General features: G+C 35.3%; 1 protein-coding gene across 3 annotated transcripts; it reads left to right on the forward strand.

The window, feature by feature from the left end:
* Nucleotides 1-1,397: 1,397 nt before the first annotated feature.
* Nucleotides 1,398-16,724, forward strand: LOC149537839 (nucleosome assembly protein 1;3-like). 3 transcript variants are annotated; one of them, XR_016355917.1, is made up of 12 exons: nt 1,398-1,704; nt 13,850-13,872; nt 14,096-14,176; nt 14,260-14,352; nt 14,946-15,012; nt 15,094-15,155; nt 15,257-15,391; nt 15,535-15,593; nt 15,676-15,850; nt 15,930-15,994; nt 16,082-16,258; nt 16,405-16,724. XR_016355917.1 is itself a non-coding variant. In XM_089799230.1 (11 exons), exons 1-11 carry the CDS (start codon nt 1,446-1,448, stop codon nt 16,185-16,187), a joined length of 1,125 nt encoding a protein of 374 aa, XP_089655356.1. In that variant the 5' UTR covers nt 1,398-1,445; the 3' UTR covers nt 16,188-16,724. The 3 variants fall into 3 exon arrangements, 1 of the variants encoding a protein (XP_089655356.1); XR_016355918.1 differs by having other exon boundaries at nt 16,443-16,724; XM_089799230.1 differs by having other exon boundaries at nt 16,082-16,724.
* Nucleotides 16,725-18,026: the final 1,302 nt, after the last annotated feature.

An 18,026-nucleotide genomic window follows, 5' to 3' on the forward strand; every position in this document is an offset into this window, starting at 1 on the left:
AAAATCAAGGAAAACTTATTTGGTTTACTAGTCACACTAGTTGTCCTTTATGGATGCAAAGTTTGAGGAGGCAACATGATAAAAGGTGGTTGGAGACAAGTAGAGAGGATTCAAAAACACTTAATCAAAAGCAATCTTAAAGTCAAGATTTTGATGCCTTATGAAATTCTCTTAGCTAAAGAGGGTACTTTCCCATTAGAGTTGACAACAATAACTTGACTAATAAGTTAATTACAAAAACTTGGAGACATAGATAACAAACAATGACCCAAAATTACAATGAAGGAGGACTTGCCCTGCAGGAAGAAAATATAGACAAAACAAAGCATAAAGTGATTGAGTAAGTGAAACACCAAGTTGCAAAAATTCCTCGAATACCAATATGGAAATAAAAAAGTTCATCATAGAAAAATTAGGGAGTACCATGTGGACTAGTATCACGGATTGAAAAAATGCTCATTACATCAAAGTGTTTAACCTAACTTGGAACATGGTGATAAGTTGACTTACCTAGGGCAACTATTAAAGGGAAAGATAAAGTGTTTGCGAATCAATTGAGGACATGTTCTCAACACCTTAGACGTGACACATGTAAATGGAAAAGGCCCAAAGAGGAGTGGAAAAAATGATTTATAGGTTCTATAAGATAGGTGAGATCGAGACTGAATGACACTTTGTCATAGAGTGCATAAAGTATGATGACATCTGAGCTTAATACAAAATTGATTTGAGGGCGAATAACATACACAACTTATTGAAGGAGCATAAGATCAACCAAACAATAAATTTGATTGTTAAGATTCACAACATAACATCAAACTTAGAAAATGATTTGGAATTAACTTAAAGTTGTGATCCAACAATCTTGTAACTATTTGGCCTTGTAATTTGATCATTCACATATTCAATCTATATTGCGGATCTTACCACTTGATAATTTCTTTATCCCTATATATTTTTAAATATCATCCACGTGTCAATGAGCCCTTAGTCTATCAGTGAAGTCAAAAGGTTCTTAAAGAGCCCACTAGATATAAAGTCTTGGTGAGCGTGTTACTCTAACATCGAAAAAGAATGAAGTCATGATCACGTTCTGAGTGAATTTAATAGAATATATGTCCCTTAGCCCTTGGCTCTTGGCCATAGAGATTCAACTTTAAGACTTATGCTCCTATATAAAATAACTAAAAAGATTTCGTAGAGAACCTTCGTCAAAAAAAAATGTTACCCATGTGAAAGTTACCAAACATTCATATTCTAAATTACTCAAGTGTAATTACTCTCGACATTTATGATTTTTTTAGTATAACTTCGAACTAAGTCGGTAATTTTTTTATCCTCGGGGATAGGTAATGTCAGCATGTATATTTAAGCTGGGAAGCGATAACGTTTTACTGATACTTTGAAGCCTCGTAGCAGGAGCTTTGTTTTCCAAATTTTTATCAATGGAAGTTGGAAGTTTCTTATGTTGTAGAACGGTACCATGCCACGCAAGATTCACAAACTTTGTGCCTCTCTGCAACAATTTGAAGTCGCGGTGCCATGTTAGTTTCCTACAGAATTCCTCCTCTAAGATTAGCCGGCAAAAGCAAAGTATTCCAATGTTTGTAGAAAAAAAGAACACGTTTCAGAGCATTTGTAAGGCAAGAGGAAAAACAATCTCACCAACAGATGAAAAGTTAAAAATGGAGATTGAAACCCCAGGTACTCATTGCTTTTGTTTTTTGGATATTATTCGTCTTGAAATCGGTTGTCTGGTTATTTGCTTCTGGTACGTTTAACTGCCTTTTTGCTTCGAGAGCTTGGTTAACGTTAGGTCACTTTTTTAATGCTGCATGGGTAAGCTGTGAAGACATTTTTAATGTTTAGTAAGCACAGTTCACACCTCAAATAAGCCCAGAGTACTTTTTCTTGATCTTTTACAAGCATAGGGAACATTCCAACTAAGCTCAGCTCATGTATGATTCGTGAGCCCAGGTCATGACCAAAACACCGCAACTTTCTAGATTTTACTAGAGTAATGGACATTCTTGCTGCGTAGGACAATCCTGTTGCTCAGTAAAGGAAAAGTAAGGTTCTTTTGAAGTCCAGGATGAATCATGCCGGCCATAAGTAGCTAGTATTTTTGCAAATAAGTTAAACCGTGTCATCTTAATGTGCTTAGACTATGGGGCCAAATGGTTGCCCCCTTGAAATTGTATTTCTTACCTTGCCTTCTTAGTCACAAGATCTTCCCTTTGGGGTTTGAAGTTGGGTTAGTTCTTTTGAATGTCCTTTAAGTTGTGAGACTACAATCTTGGAATATGCTCACTAGAGTTACGGGTTTTCACGTCCCCGTTGTGTTATGAGAAATTGCTGCCTTAATGACCAAATTGTACTTTGTAACCCAGATTCAAAGGTATTTAATAATATTTCAATAAGGAGGGCCAACTAGGGCTATGAATGACTAATTATTATGGAGAATAAATAAATAAATAAAATTAATGTTATGCCTGGCTGTCCCAGGAGATTAGTAAAAAATGGCAAAAGGCACTGTGTGAAGAGTTGTACAAGTTCCCTCCATTGGAAGATATAAAGTGGGGGATGTTTCATTTGATATAGAGCCAAGGAATGAGAAATATCTTTCTATTCATTAGCATAAATATGGGGAGACATAAGAAATAATAGCAGACCTATATAATGAATAGGAGCAGATCTACAGCAGTCTAGAACAGATTTTGTATGGGGGAGCCATGGAAGAAATTCTCAAAATTTAAGCAAACCTAAACAAAAAAATATGGAAAGCATTGGAGAATAGAATATACAGAGAAATCCAGAGATAAAACTTGGGGAGAGAAAATCATCTGTAAGAACCTCTTTGAGTTCAGAGAGAGCAAAATTATCTGTAAGAACCTCTGCGAGTTCTAACTCTGACAAACATTTATTGGATTTGCTTGAATTGTGAATGTTTGACATTTTGTCAAACACTTTGCATGCAATTCTTAAGTTCTGATATCTGAATATATATGTGTTTGATTTTAACAGTTTTACAATTCTAAATTATATACCAATGCATGAAATTCAAAATGTTTTGCAACTATGCACAAACATCACATTTTATTTCAAATGAAATATTTGCAATTATTTACAATGATCATCAATATGCACCGGGAAATTTATTAATTACAAAATATAAAAACTTGTAACTGATGGCTGATCACAATAGGCACCTCGAATGAAACATGGATGCTCTAAGAAGTGATGCCTAGGCTGGAAAATGTATGAGAGGTGTCCAACAAATAAAAAAATAAGCCACATAAACCTCCAACAGTCTGCCGCTGCACTACAAAACCCACGGCTAGCAATATCTCAAAATGCAGGCCCTTTAGTAAATCACAGGCACCTCAAATATATAACGCTGAGCCTAGGAAGGAGTTGCAACAACCTGTAAAGTCCAACACAGCTCTCAAATATCATCTCAATCTGCAGTAAATACCAATCTCTTCCTCTCTATTGATTCCCTGATGAAAAATGTTGGAACCGTTAACACACACAATCACAATTCATAGCACAATTATGGTCTCTTAATAAGACCATCACAAACTCAATTTACTGGATAGATTCACCAGGCAAATGTAGACCAATGCTATCACTGCTATATTGTGTATCGGGCATACAAGGCCAGCCCCTGCAGGTTGGTCACTGATATTGGACTGCTGCTCTGTTCACAGTTTACTGAGGTTTCTGCTACAGTATTTTGATTGTGATTCCTGAGATTGCTACCTCTATGAAATATGCAATGAATATGTTGATTGCAATTGGTGCCACAATGATCTATGATGGAAGTATGCTGACCACAATCACTGCTTGAGATGTGAATAATCTGATTACGAAGATTGACACCAATTTGGTCTCTGATAGGAGACTTGTCCAAATTGCAAGAGCAGACTACAAAGGGTCTTGCGCCTCTGAAACTGCAAACTAGGGAAGTCTAATTCTAAACTGGAATTATCAAATAATGAAATGAGATGACTGATGATGATAAAGTTCTCCAAATGGCTGATATATGTATGAGGTTGATCACCTCCCAAGTATGCAAGTTGGCCAAGAATAGGAGCTGCCCAAGATTTGATTAAAATATGAGACTGCTCTGGTACCAAGGGACACACTTTAAAATGGTCACCTTGTCATTTACCTCTAATAGCCCATCTGGACATGGATAGGCTACAAGGTGGAATTAAGGATAGCTCTCAATTAGAGGGGAGGATACATGATATGGATGCTTCATAGGAAAGATACAAAGAATGAGGATATTTCATTTATTATCAGAAACATAAGTTTATTTTAAAGATAATAGCAGATTTATATGATGAATGATGGCAGATTTACAGTAGTCCAGAACATAATTTATATGAGGGAGCAATGGAAGAAATATTCAAAATTTAAGCAGACCTAGAACAGAAAATAGGAAGAGCATTGGAGAATGGAATATGCAGAAAAATGCAGTGTGATAAAACTCAGGGATTACGAATAATCAGATAGCAGCAATTATTGGTAGAACAGTGATTTATCTTGAAGAGCATCGAATGGACAGCAGCAGCAATCATATACACGGAAGAGTAATTTATGTGATAGTCCTACATTTATTATGGTATGAAGTAGTAGTATTTATGGAAATTGTCTACAGATGTATGTATGAACTTGTTATATATAATAATATAAACCAAAGAATGCTTGAATCTGCAATAGTCAATCACGAGGAGCGAAGGAAGGGAGTGCAAGGAGGGTGAACACTGAATGTTGAAAGATCCCTCACTAGGTATATAACCTCATAAGAATGGTTGCTGGGATACCTTTGGTGTAAAAAAAAGAAGCAAGAATAAGGATCATGAGGCCAAAGAGAACAAGGCCCTGCTCTTCAGCCTAGGGTTGAGGAATATTTTAAGAGGAAAAACAATCTCACCAACAGATGACAAGTTAAAAATGGAGATTGAAACTCCAGGTACTCATTGCTTTTGTTTTTTGGATATTATTCGTCTTGAAATCAGTTTTCTGGTTATTTGCTTCTGGTACGTTTAACTGCTTTTTTGCTTTGAGAGCTTGGTTAATGTTAGGTCACTTTTTTAATGCTGCGTGGGTAAAGCTGTGAAGACATTTTTTATGTTTAGTAACCACAGGTCACACCTCAAATAAGCCCAGCATACTTTTTCTTGATCTTTTATAAGCATAGGGAACATTCCAACTAAGCTCAGCTCATGTATGATTCGTAAGCTCAGGTCACGACCAAAACACCGCAACGTTATAGATTCTGCTAGAGTAATGGACATTCTTGCTGCGTAGGACAATCCTGTTGCTCAGTAAAGGAAAAGTAAGGTTCTTTTGAAGTCCAGGATGAATCATGCCGGCCATAAGTAGGTAGTAATTTTGCAAATAAGTTAAACCGTATCATCTTAACGTGTTTAGACTATGGGGCCAAATGGTTGCCCCCTTGAAATTGGACTTTTTTACCTTGCCTTCTTAGTCACAAGATCTTCCCTTTGGGGTTTGAAGTTGAGTCAGTTCTTTTGAATGTCCTTTAAGTTGTGAGATTACAATTTTGGAACATTCTCAGTAGAGTTACGGGTTTTCACGTCCTCATTGTGTTATGAGAAATTGCTGCCTTAATGACCAAATTGTAATTTGTAACCCAGATTCAAAGGTATTTAATAATATTTCACTAAGTAGGGCCAACTAGGGCTATGAATGACTAATTATTATGGAGAATAAATAAATAAATAAAATTAATGTTATGCCTGGCTGTCCCAGGAGAGTAATAAAAAATGGCAAAAGGCACTGAAGAGTTGTGTTCCCTCCATTGGAAGATATAAAGTGGGGGATGTTTTGTTTGAGATAGAGCCAAGGAATGAGGAATATCTTTTAATTCATTAGCAGAAATATGGGGAGATATAAGAGATAATAGCAGACCTATAGAATGAATAGGAGCAGATCTACAGCAGTCTAGAACAGATTTTGTATGGGGGAGCCATGGAAGAAATTTCCGAAATTTAAGCAGACCTAAACAAAAAAATATGGAAAGCATTGGAGAATAGAATATACAGAGAAATCCAGAGATAAAATTTGGGGAGAGGAAATCATCTGTAAGAACCTCTGTGAGTTCAGGGAGAGCAAAATTATCTGTAAGAACCTCTGCGAGTTCTAATTCTGACAAACATTTATTGAATTTACTTGAATTGTGAATGTTTGACATTTTGTCAAACACTTTGCATGAAATTCTTAAGTTCTGATTTCTGAATATATATTTGTTTGATTTTAACAGTTTTACAATTCTAAATTATATACCAATACATGAAATTCAAAATATTTTGCAACTATGCACAAATATCACATTTGATTTCAAACAAAATATTTGCAATTATTTACAATGGTCATCAATATGCACTGGGAAATTTATTAATTACAAAGTACTAAAACTTGGAACCGATGGCTGATCACAGTAGACACCTTGAATGAAACGTGGATGCTCTAAAGTGATGCCTAGGCTGGAAAATGTATGGGAGGTGCCCAACAAATAAAAAATAAGACACACAAACCTCCAACAGTCTGCCACTGCACTATATAACCCATGGCTAGCAATATCTCAAAATGCAGGCCCTTTATTAAATCACAGGAACCTCAAATATATAACGCTGAGCCTAGAAAGGAGTTGCAACAACCTGTAAAGCCCAACGCAGCTCTCAAATATCATCTCAGTCTGCAGTAAATACCAATCTCTTCCTCTGTATTGATTCCCTGATGAAAAATGTTGGAACCCTTAACACATACAATCCCAATTCATAGCACAATTGTGGTCTCTTAATAAGACCATCACAAACACAATTTACTGGCAAATGTAGACCAATGCTATCACTGCTATGTTGTGTAACGGGTATACAAGGCCAGCCCCTGCAGGTTGGTTACTGATTTTGGATTGCTCTGTTCACAGTTTACCGAGGTGTCTGCTACAGTATTTTGATTGTGATTCCTGAGATTTCTACCTCTATGAAATATGCAATGAATATGTTGATTGCGATTGGTGCCACAATGATCTATGATGGAAGAATGCTGATCACAATCACTGCTTGAGATATGAATAATCTGATTGCGAAGATTGCCACCAATTTGGTCTCTGATAGGAGACCTGTCCAAATTGCAAGAGCAGACTACAAAGGGTCTTGCACCTCTGAAACTGCAAACTAGGGAAGTCTAATTCCAAATTGGAATTATCAAATAATGAAATGAGGTGACTGATGATGATAAAGTTCTCCAAATGGCTGATATACGTATGAGGTTGATCACCTCCCAAGTATTCAAGTTGGCCAAGAATAGGAGCTACCCAAGATTTGATTAAAATATGAGGCTGCTAGGGTACCAAGGGACACACTTTAAAATGACCACCTTGTCATTTACCTCTAATAGCCCATGTGGACATGGATAGGCTACAAGGTGGAATTAAGGATAGCTCTCAATTAGAGGGGAGGATACATGATATGGATGCTTCATAGGAAAGATACAAAGAATGAGGATCTTTCATTTATTATCAGAAATATAAGTGGATTTTAAAGATAATAGCAGACTTATAGGATGAATGATGGCAGATTTACAGTAGTCAAGAACATAATTTATATGAGGGAGCAATGGAAGAAATATTCAAAAATTAAAGCAGACCTAGAGCAGAAAATAGGAAGAGCATTGGAGAATGGAATATGCAGAAAAATGCAGTGCAATAAAACTCAGGGATTACAAATAAACATATAGCAGCAATTATCAGTAGAACAGTGATTTACCTTGAAGAGCATTGAATGGATAGCAGCAGCAATCATATATACGGAAGAGTAATTTATGTGATAGTCCTACATTTATTATGGTATGAAGTAGTAGTATTTATGGAAATTGTCTACAGATGTATGTATGAACGTGTTATATATAAACCAAAGAATGCTTGAATCTGCAATAGTCCATCATGAGGAGGGAAGGAAGGGAGTGCAAGGAGGGTGAATGTTGAAAGATCCCTCACTAGGCATATAACCTCGTAAGAATGGTTGCTGGGATGCCTTTGGTGTAAAAAAAAGAAGCAAGAATAAGGATCATGAGGCCAAAGAGAACAAGGCCCTGCTCTTCGGCCTAGGGTTGAGGGATATTTTAAGGGCACCCTATTGTTAAAAGAAGCAAGAATAAGGATCGTGAGGCCAAAGAGAACAAGGCCCTGCACTTGGGCCTAGGGTTGAGGGTTATTTTAAGGGCACCTTATTGTAGCCTTCCCTACCAACCTCATACTGATCAATTGTTAAAGTGAACTAGAGGGGATTCACAATCATGAGAGGTAAAGAACTTGATATGGTGGAGGATGATGATGTATCCCGCTAGGTACACCATCTCATAAAGATGGTTTAGGATCATGAGGCCAAATTGGACAAGCTCTTGCTCTTGGGCCTAGGGTAGAGGATATTTGAGGCACCTCATTGCGTCTTCCTTCACAACCCTTGTCATAGTCAAGCTCCCCCATAATCATTTAATTTTTTATGTAAATGTATATATCTACTCTATTATCTAACTTGTTTTTAGGTTTCCAAAATAGGCTGAACTCATCTATTCTTGGGTGAGGGTTATATCTCTAACTATATTCCCCCATAATCATTTAATTTTTTATGTAAATGTATATATCTACTTTATTATCTAACTTGGTTTTAGTGTTCCAAAATAGGTTGAACTCATCTATTCTTGGGTGAGGGTTATATCTCTAACTATATTATGCTCTTTATTTTGTTTGGGTTTGTGAATATAGGGTAAATTACAAGGTGATTAAAGAAAGGGACATTAGCATATTGCTTTGGAAAGGGAGGGTTAATTCTCTTAGGGTTTACAACCTAGGTCGCACAGAGATAGGGGTACTTGGGTACTGGTATAGTTTCAATTATTTTTTTCAAAATAGGAGACGGGGGCATTTTGGGTATGCCAAAATTTTAATATGTATGATTTAATATTCTATAGAAAATCTGAAAAGATAGTGACATCGAGTTTGCAAAACAAGAACAGTGATAAAATTTAAGGCCTGATGCATTGCTTTGGAAAGGGAGGGTTAAGTTTTCCTAGGGTTTATAACCAAGGTTTTATAGAGATGGGTACTTAGGTACTTTGAGCACGGGTGTGGTTATTTTTTCAAAATAGAAGATGGGAATACTTTGGGAATGCCAATTTTTTAATTTATGATTTAATATTTTATAGAAGATCTGAAAAGATAGTGACATTGAGTTTGCAAAATGAGAACAGTGATAAAGTGTACTTTAAAACATTTACTTTGAAAATTAAGTACACAAATTGAAATGTCATACAATCATTATGTCAAAGTTTCAAACTGATTGGTGATTACATATTTAAATAAGCATGATAAACAAGAGGCCGATGTGCAAAAAAAACTAAAACAAAAATTAGAAATCTTAATCAAGGACCTTAGGTAAGGTATGATACTCTTCATTGAGTATCCACTGAGTACCCGATACTTTCCTTAAGATGTGTACCATGTATTGGTACATGTACCCAAGTATAAGTTTAGTTCAGGAGAGTACATATAGGAGAGGCTTAAATGTATGTCCTAAGGAAAAATTATTAAAACCATCCCATAATATGAGTTGATCAGAACTATATTGTACTGCCTTAGGATTTGAACTTTGATCTTACTTACGGTGGCACATAACTATTTCCGTGTCCATTATTTCTGCGCTTAGACCACAAGGTGTACATGCCATATCTTAGTTGGAGTGATTTGAACTTGGGTTAGTTTCTTGCTAACTCCTTTTTTACCATCATGCATATTAGAATATTTTTAGTATCTTTGTATATTTAGCTAGTTCTAGTTAATGGTCATTTAGACTTTCGTTTTAGTTTGCTCTTTCAGTTCTATTTGTAGACGTTTTCTTTATTAAGACAACCTTTCTTTTTTGCTCATGCTATAATTAGTATCCAGTAAACTCTAATTAAGAGTTTGTGTTAATGTGATAATAAATCCGTTTTCTCTGTTAATTCTGTTTTTAATAATTTTGTGGTATGAGAGTGGGTCTTAGCCTGACTTGCTTATGGGGGGGCTCAATTTTTTTGAAGCTTTTAATGATTCTAAAAGTTTCCAAGAAATTTCAGTGAATTTTTTTCAGAAAAGTTTCAAGGATTTTTGAAAGCTTTGAAACTTTATCTATGCTTGTTGCTTAGGTTTCTTGGCCAACTTTTTTTTGGGAACATTTATTCAGTCTGATCAGAAACCTAATAAGGGTTTTTTCTAGGTCAAGCTGGGTTACATGAAGAAAGATTATTGGAAATGATTGACAAACACACAATTTTCATAGGATGGGTTGTAGCCTAAGTTACTGATTTGGGTTCGGGGACAGATTTGGGTTCGAGTTTGGGTTTGTGGGTTCCGGTAATTTTTTTTGCCATTTGTGTTCGTGAATGTGTGTGTGTATATATATGCGTTACATATACAAAAAAAAAAGAGAAACATGCATAATTGCAAAACTTAGTCATTTCATAGATGAATATATGTTGCTTGATAATAAATGTCAAAAAAATACATTAAATACCTGCTCATTAATCTCTGTCATGATTGTAAAGAAAATCATACTTGAATTACTAAATTGTAAAATGAAATTTCACTTAGCGTAGTTCATCAATTAAGAAGGTTTGAAACATAATGATAAATGACAAGTCTTCAATAGTTAATCAATGATCATAGTATCAAATCCCCTTAAGGGTCAAATTGGTCATCAAACAATGAGGCATCAGTGGCTTCATCCCTGGCTGTAACTATATCTAGATCCTCATCTTTGGAACAAACAATTTGTACAATCTTCTCTTGAAACTTGCAAAATGGGCACACCAAATGGAGAGAGAGCAAATGAGAGATTAGATGAGTGAAATGTTTTTTATTAGGCTCCTTTTAGGGTTACATAATTTAAAAAAACAAACAAACATTATTTTACAAAGTTTTATTTCATTTTTTGGACCCTACTATTGCGGGTCCTCCTGGATTTGTTCTAGCAAGGACCCGGACGGACCCACAGTCTAAAATCCGGACCTGCCTGGACCCGTAGCGAACACGGATGCGCGTGAACCCAGACCCGAATCAGGGCTGCAGGGTGCGAACTCGGCTTTGTAGGACTCTTAGCACAATGCCCAAACTGCTGTATTCAGATGAGGTGGTTACCTCTTATGTTTTCCGATCAACTCATATTATGGGAGGGTTTAATAATTTTTCCTCAAAAATTAATTGAAGGGTTTTGATAATTTTTTTTCTTAAAAACAATTCAGTTAAATTTTTACCGTTTTCCCTTAAAAATGGAGTTCTGTATTCTTTGATCTGTATCTCAGCTTCTGTTTGGTTTTGATTGATTATCGCCTCAAAAATCATGTTTGGATTTGGTTGATTTTTCTCCTTGAAAACAATTCTTGGGTTTTGTAATACGAAGTTCGTGTGGTATGTGTATTCAAGGTTTTTGCTGGTTTTCTCCGAAAAAACGTTGTTTTGTACTCTTCAAGTCATTGTATTTTGCAGTCCGTGTTGGGGCATTCAGCTGATCTGCTATAAATTGGAATGTTTTGTAGCTGTCCTCAGTGTATCTCTGTTTCAAGGGAACGACTATTCTGTTATTCAACATTAGGTTGGATAAGTTTGTGATTATTTTTGGTCAGTGGTTTGGCTGATTTTTGGAGGGTCACTGGAATAGGCTTTGACATACTCTACTCTCACACCAGCGAAGTACTAAAATATTTTTAGTATCATACTATATTTAGCTAGTTCAAGTTAGTGGGTTGTTTAGGCTTTCTTTTTAGTTTGTTCTTTCAGTCCTAATTATATACGTTGTCGCAGTAAAGACAACATTGCTGCTTTGTTCCTGCTATAAGTAGTGTCTGTAAACTCTATTTAAGAGTTCATGTTCATGCAATAATAATTTCATTTTCTCTGTTCATTCAGTCTTTAACAATTTCAATACAGCAACCCCACTTTACATCTAATTTAGTTAAATTATCTATCACTGGGCTTCTACAAATCATTTAAAACAAAAGGCCAAACACTACCACAAAAGATTAGTTTTGCATGGTCAAACTTGAGATACTTTTTGGCTCAGACACATTATAAGCAGTTTAAAAATTACAATTTAGTAAAACTCTGCAAATAATCATGATTATTCATAGTCATTAGTAATTGACACTTGGCAGGTTTGGGAAATTGATCTGAATTGGAGTGCCATTTGTATCATATAACATAGTACGGCAGCAAGTAATTAGCTTTGTGTATGACATGGCTTCAACAATGGTCAAGCTTCATTTCATATGAATCCAATTACTCATATTAATATGACTACCTTGTAAATTAATAATACTACTACTATGAATTCAACAACACTAGTAAGTGGTACAACTAGGACTGTCATGAACAACAACCACTTTGAACTCAACAAAAGTTGCAATCAGATTAATATGGTACAATAGTACCATAAACAAATTGCAATTTTTTTTTAATAAACTAATATTTTGGTATGGCTCAAAAATATAAACAATTGTTATACTGAACATTTAATTAAATTATTGGAATCATGTTCAATCGAAACATTTTAACTCACAAGTAACTATTGACATCAAATTGAAATTGGAAAACCAGATTGACTGAAATATGTTAATTCTTTAATCTTGAGCTGACTGTGTTGTTCAAGGTTTTCTAATTGGCCTTTGGACACTATTCCCGCCTCAGCTTGTCCCCTCTGCACCCTAAAACTTGGTATAAAAATAAGCTAGAGGCAATGTGTGGTTTGGATGCTGAGTTGGGCTACAAGGATGCCCCGAGGTTAAAAACAAATTTCAGCACAATTTCTATATTTTTAAACATGCTCTCTAAATAATCTTTCTGCACAAATGCAATCCTAAGATGGAATTGGCTCTAATGGGTATGAGGGTATCTATCTTTAAATCCAATCTGGAGACCAAGAGGGTCTTTGTCTTTTGGCCAAAAGACTAATGTTAGGTGTTCGATCTTTGAGGTCTGACAACAATTTAATGTTTAATCTTATTCAATGCTCAATTCTTTATTTTACATGTATGTCGTGTCCACTCATTTAAATTTTTTTAAATTCCTTTCTCAGTCCCATAGTCTTCGTCTTTTGGCCAAAAGATTAATGTTAGGTGTTTGATCTTCAATAAAAGGGGTTTGACAACAATATAATGTTTAATCTTATTCAATGCTCAATTCTCTATTTTACAGGTACTTTGAGGGAAAATATCGTTTTCCTTTTCATTTTCTTTCAAAACATATAGTTATATTTGGAAAGTGTCGAGAAAGGTTTTGTTAAAGAACATTGCTTTTAGATCTTTAGGCCTAGCGGCATTTATAAATAAGTTGCCTTTTATAAAGTTACCTTTTTGGATGACTTAAGCTAATTTATCTATTTTTTTTTCTTACCCATCACTTTTGCCTATATAATATAAAATAATAGGCTAATATGCTCTTGATAAACTTTGCTTGAAAAAGGGATATGATAGTATATAAATACATGTACATTTGTGCAATGAATGTAAATATACATACATACAAACTGAACATAATAACTATTTGTAGGTGCCGAGTGGTGCTTCATGTTTGTATACGGGCATTGTTAGTTGTTGGTTCAGTAGTTCAACACTGCTTGCCATATAGTTGAAAAAATGTGGTAGTGGTAGCCATGAATCTTTGTATATTAAGGAGATTTTAGAGGGATGAGTTGCTTTTCAAGAAGTTTTGATTGTAGGCTGTCCAATTATATATTGAGGTTATCATATGCACCTGACAAATATCTTCTTTATTTGTTTACAGGAGGTGAGGCAACAGAAGATATGGTGGGTATCTTAAAATTTCATATTATTTATAATATTGGATTGTGTGGTCAATGTAATTCTTGTATAACTCACATGTTTTTACTATCGAATTACAATGGCTTTCATAAGACCAGGATAAGTTGTAAAATTTTGCTGGTTCAATGGTAGCATATAGTTGGATAATTATAAGGATTTTTGTTTTCAACTAATCATTGATTTTGAAGTCTTCCATGACATGGTTCAGGACAATTTGCCAGCATCGGAGTACATCGAATCATTGCCTCTCCCAGTAAAGAAGCGAGTAGAAGCATTGCAAGAACTGCAGGTATTGTTTTTCTAGAATTTTTTATTTCAGGCTAAACAATTTTTATGTAGAGGACATTTTTGATTTTTGATTTGTCAATAAAGGATGAACATAAGGTGCTGGAGATCAGTTATTCTGAGGAAAAGATTGCTTTGGAGGCCAAATATCAAAAGCTTTATGAACCTCTTTACAAGAAGGTACCTTTTTTATTTTTAGACTTATATTTTCAACAAATTTGGTCTCACAGATATGTTGCATGACTCAATACATGGTAGATTCATATATATCTGTAGATTTAGTGGTAAATGGGTGACCAGTGAAGAGACACGATGAAAGACACACTAGTCATTACTTAAAACTGTACTGGATGCTACTATCTGTTTCTATTTCATTTTCATTTGTAGTGGATTACAGTTCAGATAGAGCATGATTCACAAACACGCAAATATATGCCGATTACTTTTATTACTGTTTAGTGTTAGTTCTCAATTTTATTCTTCGCATGCTTATTATCCTCAATACAGTTCTTGATTGTTGTATACGCTTCATTTTTTTTTTTTTTGGATTTAATTTATGGTCCTCATCTGTTGTGTTCCATTGTACCCGTCCTTTGCCATGATTGGATCTCCCAGTTTTACACAACATTATATTTTTCTGTGATCCAATCAAGATGCTTTAAGTTTATCCATTGAAGAAGAAGCTTCAGGCTAATTACTTTTTCATGAGTTCTATTTGTTTAACCAATCCTCAATAATTTATGTGCTTCTGATAGAGTCTTGTTTTATTGCAGCGCTACGACATTGTGAATGGAGTAGTGGATGTTGAAGATGCTAAAGTGGAAGAAGCTACTGATCGTGGTATGTAATTAACAGTTATCATTTTGTGGTTTGAAATTTAGTGGGGAAGCTCATCTCATGATATATCTGTGATGGTGGCAGAAGAGGGAGTTCCTGAATTTTGGTTGACCGCCATGACGAACAATGACACTTTGGCAGCACAGGTAGAATGATTCTCTTTTATCCTAAAACCCAATAAATGGTTTGGCTTTTGCACACAATATAACTTTCAAGTATGGTGAAAGTTGACTTGTTTGATAAACAGATAACAGACCGTGATGAAGATGCACTGAAATTCTTGAAGGACATACGATGTTCTCCTCTTGACAGTGATGAGGACGAGAATGGTTTCAAGCTAGAATTTTTCTTCAGTAAGAACCCCCACTTTAAGAACAGTGTGGTGAGCATCCTCATTTTAGTGTCTGTCCATCTCAATTTGATTATTAGTTTCCTAATTCTCGTCTTGTTTATAAGAATCTCTGTATACAATGGATTTACCAATATAATGTTAATTTTAGAATTTCTTATTTTTTTACCCTGTAGCTAACAAAGGTATACTACATGATGGATGAAAATCAACCTATCTCGGATCGTGTGGAAGGGTGAGTCAAGCACATACATCTTCATTTGTTAAGTGGATGTAACAATTCATGTGATGTAATGGTGCTCTTATTCGACTTGCAGAACTGAAATTGATTGGTTACCTGGAAAAAACCTTACACAAAAGGTTTTGAGGAAGAAGCCAAAGAAGGGATTGAAGGATGTAAAGCCAGTAACCAAAATTGAGAAATGCCAGAGCTTTTTCAATTTCTTTAATCCACCCAAGTTTCCTGAAGATGGTGATTTTGCCGAAGATGCTGTGAGTACGAGTGATTTGTTTTGCTTGTTTTGTTCCATGTTAATTTAATTTCTAATACAATTGTTGGTGTGGTTTATAGGATGAGGAATATGAAAATGCACTTGAGGAATATCAAAATGGAATGGAGCAAGACTTCGAAATTGGGTTTGTCCATCTATAGCCAAGAGGTTTATTTTACGTTTCCTGTTTTTAAAGTCATATATACTTAACAACTTTTTATGTTTTCTGCAGATTTACAATTAAGGATGAGCTTATCCCTCATGCAGTGTCTTGGTTCACTGGGGAAGCAATGGATGTTTTTGATGATGAGAATCCTTTTGAAAATGATGATGCCTAGATTTTGGAAGAGGATGAAAATTACCAACGGGAAACAAATTGCCACCATGAGGGCTTATTTCCTCTTATAGGGTAATAGATTGGTTTGGAATTCTAGCATAGATTTTGGTGAAGCATTTATTCTTGATGTATTTTCTGTTCTCTAATCTACCTTGTTTTGATCTTACAAGTTCTTAGATTCAACAGACTCTTCTGATTAGGATAATTCTTGTTTTTAGGACTTTTATTTATGAAGCGAGAATTTTTTGATGGTTAGATTTTTACAAACCATCAACTATGCTCAAGCAACCGTAAGGTATTCACAAGAATCACTCGAGTACAATTGCATCTCTTATTAGCTTCAGCGATGTAAAGAGGGAACTTTTAAGGTATATGCGGAAGTTGGTTTGTATTTTATAGTAGTTTCTTAGAGGTTTAACACCAATGCCAGTGTCAAGAATAGTATCCCTTTTCTGGTCTATAATTTTGTAATGTATTACTATTGACCGGATTTGAAAATTTATGATCAAATTTCATCTAAATGGTGACATTGGTTGGATTTTAGTTTGTATTTCCATCCGATTTCTTGTTCATATAGTGATTTAAAATATAGAAGAATATGGTTGTACGGCAATGATTGCATTAAATACTATCAATCATGCATTCCATATATAGAGCAGCTAAATAAGAAAATGCAATGATCAAATCAAAGAACACATCTAAAATAAACTGAAAAAAATATACAATTCTAAAAGGTCGAGATTCCACCAACAGTATGAACTGGTTACCTTTTGTCGGTTGGTTCCTGTATTGAAATGACTATTTAGACCTTTCCTCGGTTGGTTCTTGTGTTGAAATGACCATTTGAATCTGTTTATATGTGCCCTTCATGAGTGCTTATGGCATCTGTTTATTTTGTCTCATGGTGATTGAATTTGGGTGAAGCCTGGTCCCCTAAGGTGGAAAAAATGCTCTAAAAAAATCTTAATTGGAAAAAGTACAGAAAAAAATACAATAACAAAAAGTAATCTCCAAACCCTAAATCAACATTGCAAAGGCAAAATTCAAAAACAAAACAACGCCAAAGTATTTGTTCTATCTCACCATAGTCTTTAATAGAGTGGTTTGCATTGGCTTTTCAAAGGCTTGGTCGAGGCATGTGATCCATCTGATTCATAAGATGGGGCCGATTTTTGACCCCAACAATTGCAAGACCATCATGATTGGGCATAACTTTGCCAAACTTTATGCCACAACAGTGAATACTATTCCTTCGGGGGAACTGGACAGGATGAACTACAGGGCTAGAGGTCAAGTTGGTTTCAGAGTAGATTATTAGAGTATGGATCATATCTTGACCTTATGGGCGGTCATTGAGGAGGCTCGTCATTGCTCTGCGAAAGTCTACTGTAGATTATTAGACTATGGATCATATCTTGACCTTATAGGTGGTCATTGAGGAGGCTCGTCATTGTTTTGTGAAAGTCTACTGTTTTTTGTCAACTTTGTAAGGTGTTTGATTCCATACCTAGAGTAGCCCTTTTCAAAGGTTCAAAGAAATTGGGATATCGGAGATTGTTTTGACGACCATTATGAGACTATATGAGTGGGTCAAGGGTAGATTCAGGACTCCAACAGGGCTCTTTGATCCTATTCAGAGCACTATTGGGGTGAAACAAGGGTGCCCCCACTCTTTTTGGCATCTACATTGACGAGCTTGAGGGCTCTATCAAAGATTGGTCCCTTCCAGGTGATGGTTGTTACTTACATAAGGTTTTAGTCTCCATCCTCCTTTTTGTGGATGATGTGATTCTTTTTGCCTCCTCACTCGAGAGCCTCTAGAGAACTCTTGACAAATTAG

The sequence above is a fragment of the Cupressus sempervirens genome, chromosome 9 (genome assembly GCF_028749045.1).
Source record: "Cupressus sempervirens isolate cs-2001-9-10 chromosome 9, ASM2874904v1, whole genome shotgun sequence".
Lineage (NCBI taxonomy): Eukaryota > Viridiplantae > Streptophyta > Pinopsida > Cupressales > Cupressaceae > Cupressus > Cupressus sempervirens.

Coding starts and splice junctions, on each gene's coding strand:
- LOC149537839 (XM_089799230.1), top strand. CDS start 1,446: ATGGAAGTTGGAAGTTTCTTATGTTGTAGAACGGTACCATGCCACGCA. Junction 15,156..15,256: donor ATGACACTTTGGCAGCACAG/GTAGAATGATTC, acceptor TTTGATAAACAG/ATAACAGACCGTGATGAAGA. Junction 15,851..15,929: donor GTGATTTTGCCGAAGATGCT/GTGAGTACGAGT, acceptor TGTGGTTTATAG/GATGAGGAATATGAAAATGC.